Source organism: Myotis yumanensis, unplaced genomic scaffold (genome assembly GCF_028538775.1).
Source record: "Myotis yumanensis isolate MYYU_CA2020_CCGP unplaced genomic scaffold, mMyoYum1.0.hap1 SCAF_3, whole genome shotgun sequence".
NCBI lineage: Eukaryota > Metazoa > Chordata > Mammalia > Chiroptera > Vespertilionidae > Myotis > Myotis yumanensis.
The window spans coordinates 148,049,294-148,067,630 of NW_027223754.1; the positions used below are offsets into that span (position 1 = coordinate 148,049,294).

The 18,337-nt window shown below is 33.4% G+C and overlaps 1 protein-coding gene across 4 annotated transcripts in view; it reads right to left on the reverse strand.

Annotated features, from left to right (window-relative positions):
* CPSF6 (cleavage and polyadenylation specific factor 6) overlaps positions 1 to 18,337 on the reverse strand; it is a 38,225-nt gene continuing 19,888 nt past the window's right edge. For 2 of the 4 annotated variants that reach the window (XM_070409763.1, XM_070409761.1), the window contains 5 exons: positions 17,467 to 17,971; positions 16,233 to 16,348; positions 15,586 to 15,739; positions 12,091 to 12,280; positions 1 to 4,817 (listed from right to left, as the gene is read on the reverse strand). In XM_070409763.1, the coding sequence (XP_070265864.1) occupies positions 12,094 to 12,280; positions 15,586 to 15,739; positions 16,233 to 16,348; positions 17,467 to 17,971 (962 nt within the window). In that variant the 3' untranslated portion in view covers positions 1 to 4,817; positions 12,091 to 12,093. Of the gene's footprint in view, positions 4,818 to 12,090; positions 12,284 to 15,585; positions 15,740 to 16,232; positions 16,349 to 17,466; positions 17,972 to 18,337 lie in introns of all 4 variants that reach the window. The other 2 variants (XM_070409762.1, XM_070409760.1) reach the window with 1 other exon arrangement.

Below are 18,337 nucleotides of genomic sequence, written 5' to 3' on the forward strand. Positions count from 1 at the left end.
TATTATCAAAACTGGTTTATTTTCAATACAAGATAAATACCATGCTTGTTACTAGTGCAGTTTAAGGCCAACAATGGCCATATAGCAAACTGCTGAACAATCACCTAAATGCTAAAGAAAGAAAGTAAACATTAAACATAAAATTGCAATTACAAACATCTTAATAAAATGGAATGAGCTTTCTAGTAGAAGCAAATATGGAAGTCTAGTTATCATGGACACCAAAAATATGTCATTTGATTACCTTACCTTTTGCACAGAAATCTTATTGTGTGAAGTCACCATAGAGTCTCAATAGCTAAAATTTCAAGACTTTCTTTGGCCTTCTGGTATTAGACAAATTATTTACAAACCATGATTCAGTAATTCATGGATACTGGAATATGATACAATTTTTTTAAGGTCTTTCCATCAAAATTGTAAAACAACTCTGTAAGGCTGTACAAGGCTGTAAACTACTTTGCTAATATACCAATGAATGAAGAGGAAGAAGGAATAATAGACCTTTTTTTTAAGGCTAAAGTCATCAATGTTATAGATGCATTCCTTAGAATACACTATTACCCCAAAGATTCCTTTCCCATTAAATACCACCTGAGTACTTCAATTTTCAACATAAAAAAATAAACATGAATCCACCATTGTATTTTAAAATAACTTACAAAATGCTGAGAAGTGTTACGTAGTAACAATGTAACAAGAAAGAAAAATCTTCAAAATGAAATGTTTAATTTCATTTATGAGTCTAATTATGAAATTAATGTAAAACATTTACACCCATGGCAGAGTTTTAGAATACTCACACACGGAATGGAAAACTCTCTGTAGTATATACTATGCGCAGATAACATTTTAAGATTTGTGTGATTTCAATGAAATTCTACCTAATATTTTAAAAGACTCCCATTACAATTTTCATATAGCCGGAAGTCTTTAAAACATTAAAAACCATACTAGCTGCATACTCAGAGCGAATGCCAAAAACCTGAAATTTTAAAGAAACATTGGTTAAGACAAATCTAAATTCATCTGAACAGGATACAATTGCCTGAATATTTTGAATATTCATAAAAATTCACATTGCTTCTTTCTAATGCCAAGAAAGAAGAGTATATTAAGAACTTCCTCCCAGAAGCCTAGACATTTTAGCACATTTTCTATTTCAACTTAATGAAACTTTAATCCTGAATCTTCTGATTTCTCTAAATTAAAACTTTCACATTACTAACACAAGGAATGCTATATGTAAGGCCACATCTTAATAAATTTATAATTTTTGGTTGAATATTTATTTAAAAATTAGTCTAAGGCTTCTAAGAGTCAAGTTGCTAAAAAAAATACACCAGTGTTTAAACTGAAGATTAATGTAAAAAAATAAAATAAAACAACAACATACACACTTTAAGAACAGAAAAACAGAATGCTTTGCTACAAAATCCCCACTTAATGTATTTTAGCACAAAAATGTCAGATATGTACAATGGATAAGCGTGCATTTAAGTACATACAACTGTGGGAAACATTTACAGACGGCTATGGGATGCAAATGAACTTAATGAATTAAAATTTGAAGGGCAGGTATCTGCAAAGCGCCAAGAATTTCAATACTATATTCTTGGTAAAGATTCAGAACATAAACTTTCTCTAAAAATAAGACTGAACATTAAAACACAAAATTGGGGCCATCTTATAAGATACAGAAAATGCAATGATCATTCAGGTAATAAAAACCAAAATGTCGAGAGCACTCCAACAGAAAGTCTTGTAGTAGCATCTCATTGTATAAAATAATTATGTATTTATTTAATTATTGGCACATTTAAATATGTAAGGGAAAGTCTTTACCCTTCCAACAATTTTCCCCTGTCACTATAAAATGTTATACAACATTCATTAAAACCTGTGTTTAAGAACTGACCTTAAACTAAAAAAAAACAAAAACAAACAAACAAACCAAAAAAAACAGCAATGTTCTCCACGGGAGAATTAAATTAAAAAAAAAAATACTTTAAGCTACAATCCATAAGTTATTTGTGAACTCCAAATTGTAGTTAACTGCTTAAGAATATGTGAGGTAAAGGGAACATTAAATGGACTAAACTATGATCACCAGCCACCTCAACTTAGTCCAAATCTTGCTTATGAAAACTGACCAAATAAACACTTCCAAATTTACACTGGAATATCCTTTCTACAACAAATGTCCTTTAACTAAAAGCAGCACACTTCAATTCAAAGTGTTGCTTCAGGAAGCAATATCATTCAGGTGCTGTATCACTCACATAACTTTACTGACGAAAAGGAATGTGACTGCATAGCACTAATAAATGCTATGGTTTAAAATAAAACTCATGTTTGTTTTCATATCCACTGTAACTAAGAAAAAATTGAAAGGTCTCCGGACTCTCTCTCTCTCTCTCTCTCTCTCTTTTTGGTGTCTATGTAAATATTTATCTCTTTGGATTGTTTTTATACATAAAAAAAATTTTCTTTAAAATCACATCAGCCCATAAACAACAGAAGGGATATAAATAAAACAAGGATTGCAATTTTCACCTTTACAGCTGTACATTCATGTGTTATCAGATAGAACAAGACTGTGAAATTTAATTAGTCAAACCAAAAAGTTATTTCCTTCTGATGACACTTAAAAAATAATGAACTAGTAGCAAGCAATTCTAGTACACTCACACTGTCTGCAATAAGTCACATAATGAGATAAGCCATGTAGGGAGAAGAGTGACACAGAATGAGCAATTAAAGGGTTCCACTGATAAAAAGTGAGAAAGTAAATGAAGGATTTAATTAGCATAAAATTTCCAGTTTCATTTCAAGTTCAAACAGTTAGATTTCTATGATTCCATTTTAACATTGTTCAGAGAAATGTTTATTCACATGGATACTTACTTACCTTTTAAGATTACTATTAACTAATTTCCTTTGTAATAGATTTATGTCCGTATTTTGCATTAGGGCATTATAATTAAAATATAAAAAACTAGGAAATGACAAAAATGAAAAAACACCTATATACAAAACAAGAAAATCGATTTTGATACAACTCTCAAATAATGTTTAAAAGGCAAGTGCATTTCAACAAGATAAAACACTTTAAAAATTTGAGAGCAAAGAGTTCTGATAAACACCAATGATCCCATGCATGAAAACTCAACAAAATGTTTTAAAATAAAACTGGCAGTAATATGAATTTGAAACAGTTAATTTTGAAAGAACTAGTGTGATAGCACACAGATTAAGTGAAGAACTGAGTGCAAATCTCAGGAGGGTTCTAAAGTTGCACATGACATAATATCTAGGGTACCTAAACTTTAAGCATTGTCCTAAAATTTGGCGATACTTTTTAAAAACCAATGTGTATTATCAGAAGACCTCTCAAAGATAATCAGATCTTAAAAATAATTTATAACCTGCTTAAGGATTTTCAGTCAAATTTCTGTAGTGATTCAGAATAACCTTCCTGTAAAATAGCTAATCAAGGTGACACTGCCTATGCTAATGTTGCAATTAAGAACATATGCTAGGCAAGTGCTTATACTGTGGGCCTTTATGCAAGGCAGGTTTGAAAATAAAATCTTTGATTAACCAAGTAACTCTAGCATGAATCAATAGGTTGCATAAAAATACACAGAATTCTTTAACTATGGAGATAGATAGGGTATACCTATAATCTCCCATTACACATTTGGGAGAATACAACCTGATGTTAATAAACATCACACCCTTCAGAAATCTATATAGTAACCAGAAAATAAAACTAAGGCTCTCTTTACTCAAATATGTCTGCTGCATGACTGTATTTACATTGCCCATGGCTTCAAAAATTAACCATAAGCACTATCAATATAAAACCGCAAGTAATTGCCGCATCAAATAGAAATTGTCAAAATATTTCTTCAATACCAGAAGTTTACAATTAAGCATTTCAGTACATTTGTGTTGTGACTTAAGCTGCATTACTGTAGCAAATAATGCATGGATTTTAACTAAATTGTTAAAACCACAAAATTGTTTCGACCCCAACACATTGCCTGAATTGCTGTCTGTGAAATTTCAGTTTTTATGGGTTTACATACCATTCAGCAAAACCACAAGCTAACTAGGTAAAAAGAGCTAGAAAAGCAGAATATAGAAATATTAAATATCCGTGTAATAACCTATCCTTATATCAAACCAAGGGCAACAGACACTTAATTAGTATGTTTAATTGACTGAATGCAAGATTAGATTGATGCATATCCAAAAATGCTATTGCAACGCCTTTTTAGAGGACAGTATAAATGTCATAGTAACATTATCTTTAGATATTGCTAAACACAAGACTTTCCCTGAGGTGTAAACATCAAATAACTTGAACAGCTTTACACATCAGCCCCATTAAACAGTTTATTACAACACTACATCTATTGTAATCAAAGTGGTGCTGTTTACAGACATTATCATATGAACATTTTTAACAAGAACAAACTACTATAAAAACAAGCATTTACTTGACATTTGTTTCAATTGCTTGCACATTATAATGGCCAAAAAGTATATAACCAGTAATAAAGTTGCAAAAGCTTTAACTTTTAAATCACACAGGTTTTCCTCAAATAAAAACAGTTAAGCAACATAAAAAAGAAAAGGAGCTACTGGTTACCATTTATGCAGATTTGCTTTATTCAGATCTATTCCTGTTCATTTTATCCATGAATCCTTACACGTTCAGTTCAATCACAAGAAGCAAACTGCTGGACAAGCGTCATGTTTCCCTCATGAAGACTGTTTTGTCTTGGAAGGTGTTCCTCTTCCTTCAGCTGTAATGTGTCAAAATTTGTGATGTAGATTTTGCTATTCCCCATAATACACAGAAAAACGCTGGCTTAACTATACAAACACAAGTCGTGCATCTATTTCACTGTTAAGTATTCTAACACAAAGTAAGAATTGAAACAGTAGCTGCCTTTGTGGTGGAGAAATGTTCCCAATTTATGTGATGATTAAAACTTGAGACATTCTGATTTCAATCTTTTTGGACCTTAATGTCTTATACATTTAATGACTGAAACAGAAAAGAAAAAAAATATAGCAGCTACTGTTTCTGTGACGATGGAAACATAAGTCATTTTCTAAAATATGCATACTACAAAATAATTTTTAAATGCTTGATTTTAATGTAAATATTTTCATTCAAAGACATATCAATTCTATAGAATGCATTAACAATTAAATGCGAAGTGAATATAAAATGCAATAAATTATTTTACAAATTAGTTGTATTTATTTGACAGCATACAGGAACTTCTGCAAATGTTATCAATCAAAGGGTCCTCCATGTTACAAAATTTATGAATATATAGCTTAGTATGCACATTTAAATAAATATAATAACATCCATGTACAAATTTTCAGACGTAATACAAATTTAAAACATTTACTTTACTTTCAGTCTCATCCTCCTATATTTAAATATCTAATGTAATAAACTAACCAAAAACAAGCTAAATAGGAATCTACAATAAATTTCATTGAAAACTCACATAAAGGGGAAAAAAAACAATGAATTTGATAAACTAAAATTTTAAGAATACATAAATGTGCAAACTTCAAGTAGAGGTTCACAAAAAAAGCCATTCAATTTACTTGGATAAGTGATCACTGAAACATCAAGTATTTAAAATATAAACCCCAAGAGAGCACTTCAATAAGAGGCAAAAGAGCACAATATTTAGTGATATTTTGCCATAAGTTAAGAAATATTTTTGCTCTGTAATTATGAGTACTTAATATTCTATCAAACTATACATTTTATCTTTTATGTCCTTTCCTCTCCACTAGGCTCTAAGAATCTTAAGAGCATCAGTACACATATCACATTCACACTGCCTAGCAGTAAAAACCTACATTGTGTAACTGCAAAAGGAAAAAGCAATGTTATAATCTTGGACTTTCTCTTTTAAATAGTTTCTATTTTCCCATGTTTTTCAAAGAGATAATTACGCCATTTCTAATGTTACCTGTTACAGTACCCTTATCTTATTGTTGATGAACCTTTTGATGGAATTATTTCATGAAAAAAAAATCTAGAAAGGCAGCTTTAATGTTTTATTTTTATTATTTGCAATGCACTTTTAAAAACTAGTATCACAGTATTAAAGAGACAAGGAATATGAAAAAACGATTACTGAAAAAGTAATAAATCTTATTGCAAAAAATTGCTATCACCCTATATTTTTGTTATGCTGGGAGAGATGAATCACTAAGAGGGAAAAATTATTTAAGGTCACAGTGAACAAAATAAAAACACCCAACCCTTCCAAAAATCACGACATACACTGCAACTTTATATCATTCATCACTCCAATGCAGAATTTGACTGCTCTTAATGTAGAAAATCCTGTTTGTGAAATTATACCATACATCTTTATCTAGGACAAATGCACTCGTCTTTTGCATAATTCTACTTTATAGTTAGATCTTTACTATTAATAAGTTTCTCAATTTTACCATACAGACATAAAATCCAGTTTTTATTTCTATTTCTAAACACTTTACAGTTATCCATTTGGATATACAAAATACATAATCCCAAATGAAAGCAAATTTGAAGGCAATACAATCCATTTCCAATAATCCGATTCCATATTATAGTCTCAAATTTCTAAGTAAACATCTACATAAACAAAGATATCAAAAAGAAGCTTAAAAGTGACAAATACAATCAATGCTTTTGTTTTGAGAGTAACATTTGGTCAAATCTTTTTATGTCAAAGCAAAACAATTACTTGCTTTATTAGCTAACAGTTATAAAATTTCAATAGAGAAGCATCTGCATTTTGAGATTAATGTAAAATTAAGTCAATAGTAAAAACTCAAATTATGAGTGTTTCTGTTAGAAACTAAGCAAATTTCTTAGCATCAGTATCTTAAACCCATGGCAAATTCATCTGTCAGGTAAAAGATTCAAGTGTGTATTTGATATGGCTCTTTTATACGTTTTTACATTAATATATTTAATTTAAAGAATGCTAATGTAATTTTAGAGATGTACTTTTAATTAACCCAGTGAAATTAAATTCACTTTTACCTCAAAATTTCTCCTTACGGAGAGGAATGGAGGGAAAAAAAAGAAGTCTCTAAATATAAGTTAAATCCTTTTAAAAATCAAAATTCCTTCCTGCATCGACATAGATATATCATACAAAATTCTGTCTACTGTAGATGTTTTCAGAAAGTTCCCTTACTACCAAAACATTTCATGTTTTTGGCTTTCTACCTTTAGAGTTAGTACTTACCTCATTTAAACTAAAGCCTTTTATTACACTATAAAACCGTTACATGATGTTACTCTAGGCAGTTCACTAAATAGTAGAAATGAACTTAACCACAAACATAACTCAGCTTTGTCCTCAAAAGTTCACAAAATGGACATTTCAAAATAAGCTTATGTGATTTAGAATTCACTGTGAGAGTTAAAACATGCTACCACAGAAAGCAAATTAGTAAATTTGGATAGCATATATGGCAAACTTAGCCCTTTGTTGGTTATTAAGTTCTTGTTAAACAATGCTAACTAAATATTCATTCAAAACAATCTAATTTACAAACTAGAACAATGATAATAAGTTTCACATTAAGATGGAGAGAGAGCAAAGTGACTCACATTGGCATGGATTTTTTTTTTTAAAGAGGGACACTATTTGTAAACAACCATATTCTTAAACCACAATGAGCAAAAACACACTATATATCCAAGGGATCACTTCCTACCCTCTTGCACTTTAGACAGCTGGTAGTCAGACAGGTTTTACAAATAATACTAAAAGCAAAGAAAATCAGAGTGAAAGAAGTGAGAACTAGCATATCCAAAAGAAGCAGTAAGGATATACAGGAAACCACAAAGAAAACACAGGGCTGCACAACACAAGGCAGACCTTAGATGACTTAAGAGTTGCAGAAATAATTTTTAAATTTCATTACCACCAGGATCATTCATCAGATAATTAAGAGAATTTTAATTTCCACATATGCCTTAAAGTAACACTAACTCTTAAGATGAAACATCTTGCCCTAGCTGGTTTGGCTCAGTGGATAGAGCAGGGGTCCTCAAACTTGTTAAACAGGGCGACAGTTCACTGTCCCTAAGACCGTTGGAGGGCCGGACTATAGTTTTAAAAAAAAACTATGAACAAATTCCTATGCACACTGCACATATCTTATTTTCAAGTAAAAAAACAAAACGGGAACAAATACAATATTTGTATTTGCATGTGGCCGGTGGGCCGTAGTTTGAGTACCCCTGGGATAGAGCATCAACCTGTGGACTGAAGGGTCCTGGGTTTGATTCCAGTTAAGGGCATAAGCCCGGGGTTGTGGGCTCAATCCCCAGTGGGAGGCGTGCAGGAGGCAGCCGATCAATGATTCTCATCATTGATGTTTCATTTTCTTTTTAAAAAAAATATATTTTATTGATTTTTTAAAATATATTTTATTGATTTTTTTACAGAGAGGAAGGGAGAGGGATAGAGAGTTAGAAACATTGATGAGAGAGAAACATCGAACAGCTGCCTCCTGCACACCCCTACTGGGGATGTGCCCGCAACCAAGGAACATGCCCTTGACCTGAATCGAACCTGGGACCCTTCAGTCCCCAGGGAGACACTCTATCCACTGAGCCAAACCGGTTAGGGCTCATCATTGATGTTTCTCTCTCTCTCTCCCTCTCCTTTCCTCTCTGAAATCAATAAAAATTATTAGAAGAAAAAAAAGATGAAACATCTTAATGTAAGAAACTTTTGTTTTCCCCAAATTAATGAAAAGCTATAAACTGAGTAAGAGATGCAAAGTGCCCTAAATTTTATGCAGTAACGTTTAAGATCATGATATTTATGGCAGAAGTAATCACTCAACAAAAAGTGTAGTTATTTAACCCATATTCTATTCATGATGCTTAAATTTTTATCAAAGAAATGGGTGATGATTTGAGAATATGTGAAATTCATTTATCAGGGAAAGATGAATAAAGAGTATTTAAAAAAACAAAATTGGGGCCCGATCTGTGTGGTTTAGTGGTTAAACATCGACCTATGAACCAGGAGGTCATGGTTCCATTCCAATCAGGGCACATGCCTGGGTTACAGGCTCAATCCCCAGTAGGGGGCATTTGGGAGGCAGCCCATCAATGATACTCTCTCATCACTGATATTTCTATCTCTCCCTCTTCCTTCCCCTCTGAAATCAGTAAAAATATATTTTTAAAAAAATAATAATTTGGTTTCAACTCCTCAATACACAAAGAGAAACTGAATTCTTAACAGAAATAATAAGTGGAATGCAACCTAAAGAAAATAACTATGAAAGTAAAATTATTTCTGTAAGTGTACAATCTTACAACACTGATATACTTTTATTTTGCTCAGAGTGGTCTGAGAATAGGCAGAAATTACAGCGTATAAAGCACAATGTATTTACATACCAAAAATTTACAATACTGATATTCTCATTGAAATATTATCTATTTGAACCTAGATATTGTATGCTTTTAGAAAAACTAATACATTTTTTAAAATGAGAGAATGCAATTAACATTACCAACAGTTCAAACACAAAAAATTAAAATAGGACAGACATTAACAGCTTGCCAACATCATAATGTTTCCAGTTAAATTAAGAACTTGCCCTTTTAGCCATTCATCATTTTAATAATAGATTACATTGTTTTATTTGTATACAGACTTTCTGACATTCACTTCAGCTTCCAAGGTACTCTTATTCCGTTTAGTCAATTTTAAGATTTACCTGAAAGCTCAAAAGGACTCATATTTAAAAACTTCTAAAAAGGTCAACAGACCTTAAAGGTGATTAAATATGCAGATATTGCTTATTTTTAAAAGTTTTTCACTTGATTATATTTAATCCCACTCCCCCATCCCTACATCAACAATAAGTTTGGTATATAGCAAAGATATAATATTCCAGAATAACAGAAATTTTTGCACTGGAAATGCTTATGTAAAAATATTGCTTGGATGAAGGCACATAACAATATTGCAACTCAATTCTGATTAATGTACAAACAAAACATGAAGATTCTGGTATGGTTACACATCAGTGATTAAGAAAAATGTCAACAATAGTTTTCAAGTTAGCAATTCATAGTTAATGTCTGAATCTAACAAAACTCAAGGCATGATATAGTTAGATGTACCCATTACTGTAATGTAATATTAGTTAATTCAAAGTATTTAAAATCAACACTGAACTTTTCAAGGAGTTTACTTGGCCGACTATGCTAGTTTTAAATAGAACCAGTAAGAAAACTCATTAAAAATAACTTGTAGGACCTGTACCTAACTATAAAATGAAATGGCTGATAAGCATTCAAGTAATAAGTTGGCCACAATTCATCTTAAGCAATTGATGGACACTGAGAATTTTTTCATAAGATGAAATAAGATCTGTTCAACCAACGGGTATCAAAACCTGTATCTTTTAAAATTTAATGTTTAAATTTACATGATACAAGTATTCAATTGTTACTCATCCGAAAAACAGTACCTATTTCAATAAGCCCAATTTTAAAAGTGAAAGATGTTTTGCATCACATTAAAGAAATGTTTTGAGAAGTATTTATATTAAGTTCTATAATACAAATACATGGAGGAATATTTTAAAATTGAAATTTTGATAAATATACTACATATTTGGAATGCCCTAAGACCCCTGAGTCATTAACTGTCAGGGTTAGGATATTGAAATGCAAGGAAAAGTATTAAAACTGGCCTTTTCACTTCAAAGAGCTCTTAAAACTACAAATAATGGAATAGATTATTAGGTACCATAAAAATAAGACTGACATGCTTATTTACTAAATTATCAAAAAAATTATCAGTTGCTAAAACATATCTATTAGCTAAATAAACTGCTCTTCTATCACAACATTATACATTGATAGTCTTTGATTTTGTCCATAACAGTTTAAATACTAACAATTACCATCACTTAATTTTCAATGTTCCCCATGGTTATGGGAAATAACTGTGTAAAGAGTAGTTACACAGTTATAGTCTAATCTGAGTATGCCAACAACATATAAAGAAAAAATTTGTTTACAGAATAACCTTTGTGTCACATGCACAAGCATTTATAGTGCCCTCCTCCCACTTTTCACATGAATAAATGCTGTTCACAATATAAAAATAAAATTACACGTGAAAATGAAGTAGAAACAGACAACTCTTACTGCTTTATGAAAAATGTACACAAGAAAGTTTTAAAATACAGAAAAAAAGACAATGATTATGGTTATGAATGAAACATCAAAGAAAATTATTCCATGGTTATTCTAACCTGGGATGAATAATTTGATACAATTAAAAATTCTTAGATATGAAGTATCCCGAACCCATTTTAATTGAAGTTCATATCTTCTTTCCAAATTAAAGAATACTGTGTTTTGTTTTTTTTCTTTTAAAAACAAAAACCAGGTGCTAGAAAAAGTGTCTTTACTAAAAATTGGGTTTTTTGTTTTTTTAAGTAGAAAAGCTCTTTCAATGTTGAGAAACCATCCTGCATTTTTAAGTTTTAGGGATGAATGAATGAAGTTAGTTCCAGAAGAGAAACTTTAAAATTTACTTTTTAAAGTCCAAGCACTATATATATATATATATATATATATATATATACATACATATATATATATGTATATATATATATGTAATGAGAGAAATAATTCCTTGTATTTTATATTTTAAGTCATATGCAAATTATATGATTAAGAGAATTCCAATTTTTGGATTTTAGAAGTAGACAATGAGTCCTCTTGATTATTTTCTGGCTTTCTTAAGACCCTTAACAATCTGAAAACTAAAAGTTATAACTCAGCAATACAATATTCAAAGATAAGAGGTCAAATTTTTTACCTGCCATTACTCACCTGTCATCTGTCTCAGATGGTTCCAGAAGATTAAACTCAGAACAAGTAGTTGGACCATTTAAAATGTAGGTATATACTGTATAAACAATAGCCTCGGAGTTATAATTACTGTTAATAATGCATAGACTAAATACAATAGGACAAGGAATACCCACCTTCTAACGATGACGATACTCGCGCTCTCGGTCACGCTCTCGGTCTCGATCCCGATCTCGGTCACGGTGTCTCTCTCTTTCTCTGCTTCTCTCTCTATAATAATCATCATGACGATCTCTACTGCGGGATTTATGGCGCCGACTCTTTTCTCGTGATCTACTATGGTCCCTCTCTCTTGATCGTTCACGTCTTCTAAAAGAAATTACTGGATTAATGCTCTCCATATTGGATAACTTAAAAAGATTTTCAATATTTAGTGTTTGGGGACTCTTTCCCCTTCCCCACGTGGGAGTCTGTACTGTGAGATTCTTTCCCCTTCCCCGTGTGGGAATCTGTACTTGTTCTTCAATAAATTTCCACCTTTGCTATAATAAAAAAAAATTCTGGTTCTTAAAAACCTCTAAGGCAAAAATAAATTTTATAGGCCTATTTCAGACTTATGATATCTTGAACATCAATGATTTACCAACACACCTATAATCATGAACTAGAATTCCCATTTTTAAAAATACTCACCCAAATATTGGGAACATGGCACACATCACGTTTTATCTATTACTAGACGCCCGGTGCACAAATTCAGGCACAGGTGGGGTCTGGCCAGGAGGGTGTTGGGGCTGATCAGGGCCTGGATCAAGCTGGTTGGCTGCCACAGTGTGCGTCAAAGCCACCGCCATTCTGGTCGCTGGGTTTTTATATACATAGATAATTTGTAGTCTAAAATAGACATGTATTGTTCACCGAATAATAAACAGGAAGATAAGCCCTAGCCAGTTTGGCTCAGCAAATAGCGTGTCGGCCCAAAGACTGAAGGGTCCCGGGGTTTGATTTAGGTTAAGGGCAAACATCTTGATTGCAGGCTCGATCCCCAGCCCTGTCAGGGCTCGTGTGGGGGGCAACCAATCGATGTGCCTCTCTCCCCCTCCCTTCCACTCTCTCTAAAAATCAAAGGGAAAATAGCCTTGGGTGAGAATTAACACAAGTAAACAAACAAACAAACAGAAAGGTGAAAGAGAAAAGTTCAAAGGACTTCTATTTCAAGCTAAAGAACATACAGAAGGTAGTTTTGTAGATATAAAATTCATGAAATCACTCAATATACAATGGGACTTAAATATAAGAAATTACCACCTATTACCTGGCTGGTGTGGCTCAGTGGATTGAGTGTCATCCCATGCACCAAGAGACCACCAGTTGCATTACCGGTCAGGCACATGCCTTGGTTGCAGGTATGATCCCCAGTACATGGATATGCGGGAGGCAGCCGATCAATGTTTCTCATTGATATTTCTATCTCTTTCTCCCTCTCCCTTCCTCTGTCTCTAAAATCAATAAAAACATCTTTTTTTAAAAAAAAGTTAAAAAAAATTACCACCTATTAACACAGGTTACCTAAACCCATACATAAATATCAATTTTACCTTTATAACTAACTAAAAAATGTCACTCCTCTAAGAAACTTTCTAATAATATATACATGCTTGTTGGGAAGGCTGAGAAGAGTGGTGGGAAGCAAAGAAGAAAACCCACTAATTACGACCACTAGTAAAGACTGGGATATTATTCACATTGTTACTTAATGAAGAGAAATGTTTCATGAACCACTTAAAAAACAAACCACAGGTAATTTAACAAAGTATGCTGCCTAAAATACTTTTAAAAATTTGAAATTCATTATTAGGTGCTTACTTTGGACTTAAAATGTTTAAAAGAAGACCGTATGAGATATGGTTTTTAGCTATGACTAATTTGTTCAGATACAAAAGTCCTTACAATGGGTCAAAATGTAATAATTATAAAGTAGGGGACCATGACTATGACAATCTCTTTTTCCTTAACTTTACGAAAAAGATTCTACCACCAGATAAATTATACAAAAGACAGATCTCAGAGTATCATGTGAAGATTAAAGATCTACCATTAAAAAGTATGAAAAATTTCAAGGTAAGCAGTAACGCTAAAATATGGAATTACCTAATTAAAAAACTAAGAATAGATAATCCATTCATTAACTCCCTTGTTCAAGAAAGGGAGTTAACACCCATTCTGTATATTCTGTATATTCATTAGAAATATTGTAGTGACAGCCACTATGGAAAATAAATATGAAGGTTCCTCAAAAAATTAAGAATAGAGCTACCATATGACCCAGGAATGAATCTCTCTCTTCTGGGTACACCAAAAAAAAGTTAGAAAACATTTATTTGTAAAGATATATGTACCCCTATGTTCATCGCAGCATCATACATGGTAACCAAGACATGGAAAAAACCAAGTGTCCATGGATGGATGACTAGATAAAGATATGGTTCATAGATACAACAGAATACTACTCAGCCATAAGAAAGGATGAAACACTATTCACAACAATATGGATGGATCTTGAGAGTATCATAGTAAGCAAAATAAGCCAAACAGAAAGGACAAGAACCATATAATTTCACTCATACATGGGATATAAAACAGAAAGCAACAAAGGAATAAACAAAAAACTCATACATAAACAACAGTATTGTGGTTACCAAAGGGTAGGGGGTGAGGGTATTTTGAAGGTAAAGGGGTTCAAATAAATAGCGGTAAAGCGAGACTAGCCCTAACCAGTTTGGCTCAGTGGATAGAGCATCAGCCTGCGGACTGCAGGGTCCCAGGTTTGATTCTGGTCAAGGGCATGTACCTTTGTTGCGGGCACATCCCCAGTAGGGGGTGTACAAGAGGCAGCTAATAGATGTTTCTTTCTCATCGATGTTTCTGACTCTCTATCCCTCTCCCTTTCTCTCTGTAAAAAATCAGTAAAATATATTTAAGAGCAAAAAAAAAAAAAAAACCCAAAAATAGGCGACTAGACTTTTGGTGGTGAACACACAATGCAATATGCAGATGATGTTTTATACAAGTGCACACTTGAATCTATGTCACCCCAAGAAATTTATTTTAAAAAAAGAATATTGTAGTGAATAGGATGGGTAAGGCCCCTTCCAACTTTCAACATGTATAGTGAAAATAAATGTGAATTAATAATAAACAGGAATAGATTATAGTAGTACTATGGAAGCAATAACAAAACCTGACAAAATGTCCTGGGAGAACACTCCTGCTATAAGTTAGACTGAGTTGAGGCATGAAAAATATAAGCCATGCCCTGGCCAGTATGGCTCATCTAGTTGAGCAGTGTCCGATATGATGCCTGATCAGGGCATATGCCCAGGTTGCAGGCTCAATCCCCAGTAGGTGGCGTGCAGGAGGCAGGCAGCCCACGGCTCTCGTGTGTGTGTGTGTGTGTGTGTGTGTGTGTGTGTGTGTGCGCGCGCGCCCCCCCCCCCCCCCGCCCCTCATCAATAAAAACATTTTTTCAGGAAAAGGGCTCCTAACAGAAAGAATACCAAGTACAAAAACAGTGAAATGATCAAGTGTAGTCCTATTTTAAAGTCCCAAACATATTTTTTCCATATGTAAAAGTAGCAGGTTTAAATAGAAATGAGACAGGAAAGTTTTACCTTGATCCAGAACCATAAGACTTGGATTCAATTCCATGAAGGCAATCTTGCAAAGAGCTAATAAGAACTTTGCAACGATCATCAGCAGATACTTTGGATTGTTTAATTAAAGAAATTGCAGTTACCAATGTCTCAATTGCACTCCCATAATCACCTGTGAGGGGAAGAAGAGGGGTTGAGGTCAAATAAATTTTATTTTCAAAATACCACCAAATCACCTCTGCAGTAAGAGTATAAATATAAAGCAGTTTACACAAGGAGTGAACTTTAAAATGATCACAGAAGATTTCTTTTTTTTTTTTTTTTTTAGTATTTTACCATTTGCAAAAGGCTTTTCTGTGCATAAAATTAGCAGTTTTTTGTTATTAGTATAGCTATATGAAGCACGTTACCATTTTGTAAATATGATAATAAATGAGTGGTCCTAAGGCGCCTCAGTCATTAAATGTCAGGGTTGAGATTTAAATCTACATATAAAAATTTTAAATTAGGGGCTTTTCCATTACACTGTGATACACAGCTTTCTTCAATACCTTTTAAATAAAGGAGAGAAATTGACTTGGGAATATATAAATAACTACTATATAGAAACAATCATTCATAATAACATAATTAAGAAGTATTAATACAGAAAGAAATACACAAACCAGCGCTGGCATCAGACACGGCTCTTGAAATAGCACTGCTTGAGATTGCTCTATTTCTATTCATGATTTCTTCAAACTCAGCTTCACTCAGTGGAGTTCTTGCCGTATCCATTTCCCTATAAAAATCAGAATAAACTTTAACTCATACACAACAGATTTCTAACTTAGTCTTAACAGTACATAAAGCAATTTATATTGGTTGTTTTGACAAGTGCCTTAGAGCAAGTATTTACTTTTCCAAATTGAAGCATGCTATTTTCTCCTAGTAAGAAAGCAAATCTAATAAGCAAAATTCTCTAATATCACGATCTTACAGATAAAATGAAGTAGCAGCTTAGAAATCTTCTTTGTGGAGGCCAGAAATGATATAGTTACATATCTACAATACAACATTTTTAATTCTCACAGAAAACAGGTAAGAAATTTTTTGATGAATACACACACAAAATGTTGACTGCAAAAAATATAGCCTACACAATCAAGGACAGCAATTTGGTTTCATTACGTTTAGATACTCCAGACAGAGGGCCCAACTCACAAATGAAGGATAATAAATGTCTGATTAATAGAATTTCAGGCAAGACAAGACTGTAGACTATCCTGTTTCCCCCTAAATCCTAGAAAAGTATCTGGAAAATAAAAGGTGCTCAGTAAGTGCAAATATTGGTTAAAAAAATGAGTAAAATGCCAACAAGATTTTCTAAAGCTGCTTGACAACATTGAAAATTGTACATGTAGCCCTAGCCAGCGTGGCTGTTAGTTGAGCATTGTCCTATGCACTGAGAGGTCACTGATTCAATTCTGGTCGGGGCACATGCCCGAGTTTTGGGCTCTATCCCCTCTAGGGGGTGTGCAGGAGGCAGCCCATTGATGTGAGTGATGTTTCTCTTTCATCGATGTTTCTATCGCTCGCTCACTCTCCCCACTTCTCTCTAAAAAAAAAATCAAAAACATATTTTTTAAAAAAATATATGAAGGAAATGAATCCCCAGGGATTTAGTGACCTGCACAAACATCACATAGCTATGCAAGTAGCAGAGCTGGATTATTCCCAACCCTGTTCTGTGTATCTTTTTACCATACCATACTGCCTTTTATAATAAGAAGAGAAAATAACACAGAAAATTAAGTATCTGGGGAAAGACCATAACGTTATAAAAACTTCAATGATGGAACGTAGAATATCTTCTACAAAATATACCAAGTCTACATTCAAAGAAACATACTAACTTACCTTCCAGGAGGCCCATAGTCACCCCTATCATATGGCGGAGGTCGGCCATATGGATCTGTTGGTGGTGGACCCCGACTATCTGATGTAGGCATGCCGCTGTTAGTTGGTGGAGGAAAGAAAGCTGGGTTCACATGTGGAGCTGGAGGTGGGGCACCTGGAGGTGGTCCAGGAAGATGCGGAGGAGGAGCAAGTGTAAGGGGTGGCCCAAGAGGACCAGGTGGACGAGGTGGAAAGGGGCCTGGAGGTGGAGGTGGTCCCTGTTGTGGAGGTGGTGGACCAGGAGGGGGGCCGTAGCCTGGAACTGGAGGTGGAGGACCAGGAGGAAGCGGACCCAAAGGAGGCTGCCCAAAAGGTTGTCCAGGAAAAAGAACTGGCGGTGGAGGGCGATCTCCTCGATTAGGAGGCCCAGCTAAAGGAGGTGGCAGAACCTGACCAGGTGGAGGTGGACCTGGTGGACCAGGTGGGCCTGGAGGACCTAAGGGTGGACGTGGTGGAGTCTGTCCAGCTATAGAATAAAGGGGAGGAAAAAAACAAAAACAAAAAAAAAACACACTTCAATAAAGTATTTTAACCTTCATGCCAAGATTATACTTTTAAAGCATAACTCATAGACCAATATTCTTTCTTGTTAAATAAAACCCATATGGTAAATGCTACACTAACAATTACAAAGATAAAGTATATCCTTACAAATTTAACTTCCTCAATTTATGCTTAAGAAAAATTATTGAAACAAAAACTTTACTAAAGACAATTATACTTAGCGATAGTTTCCATCTTTCAGCATACACACATTTCTTACAGTGAAATCACCCACCTTATATTCTACTCTGATGCCAAGCTAGAAAGTGAAATAAGGAAAAATTGTCTT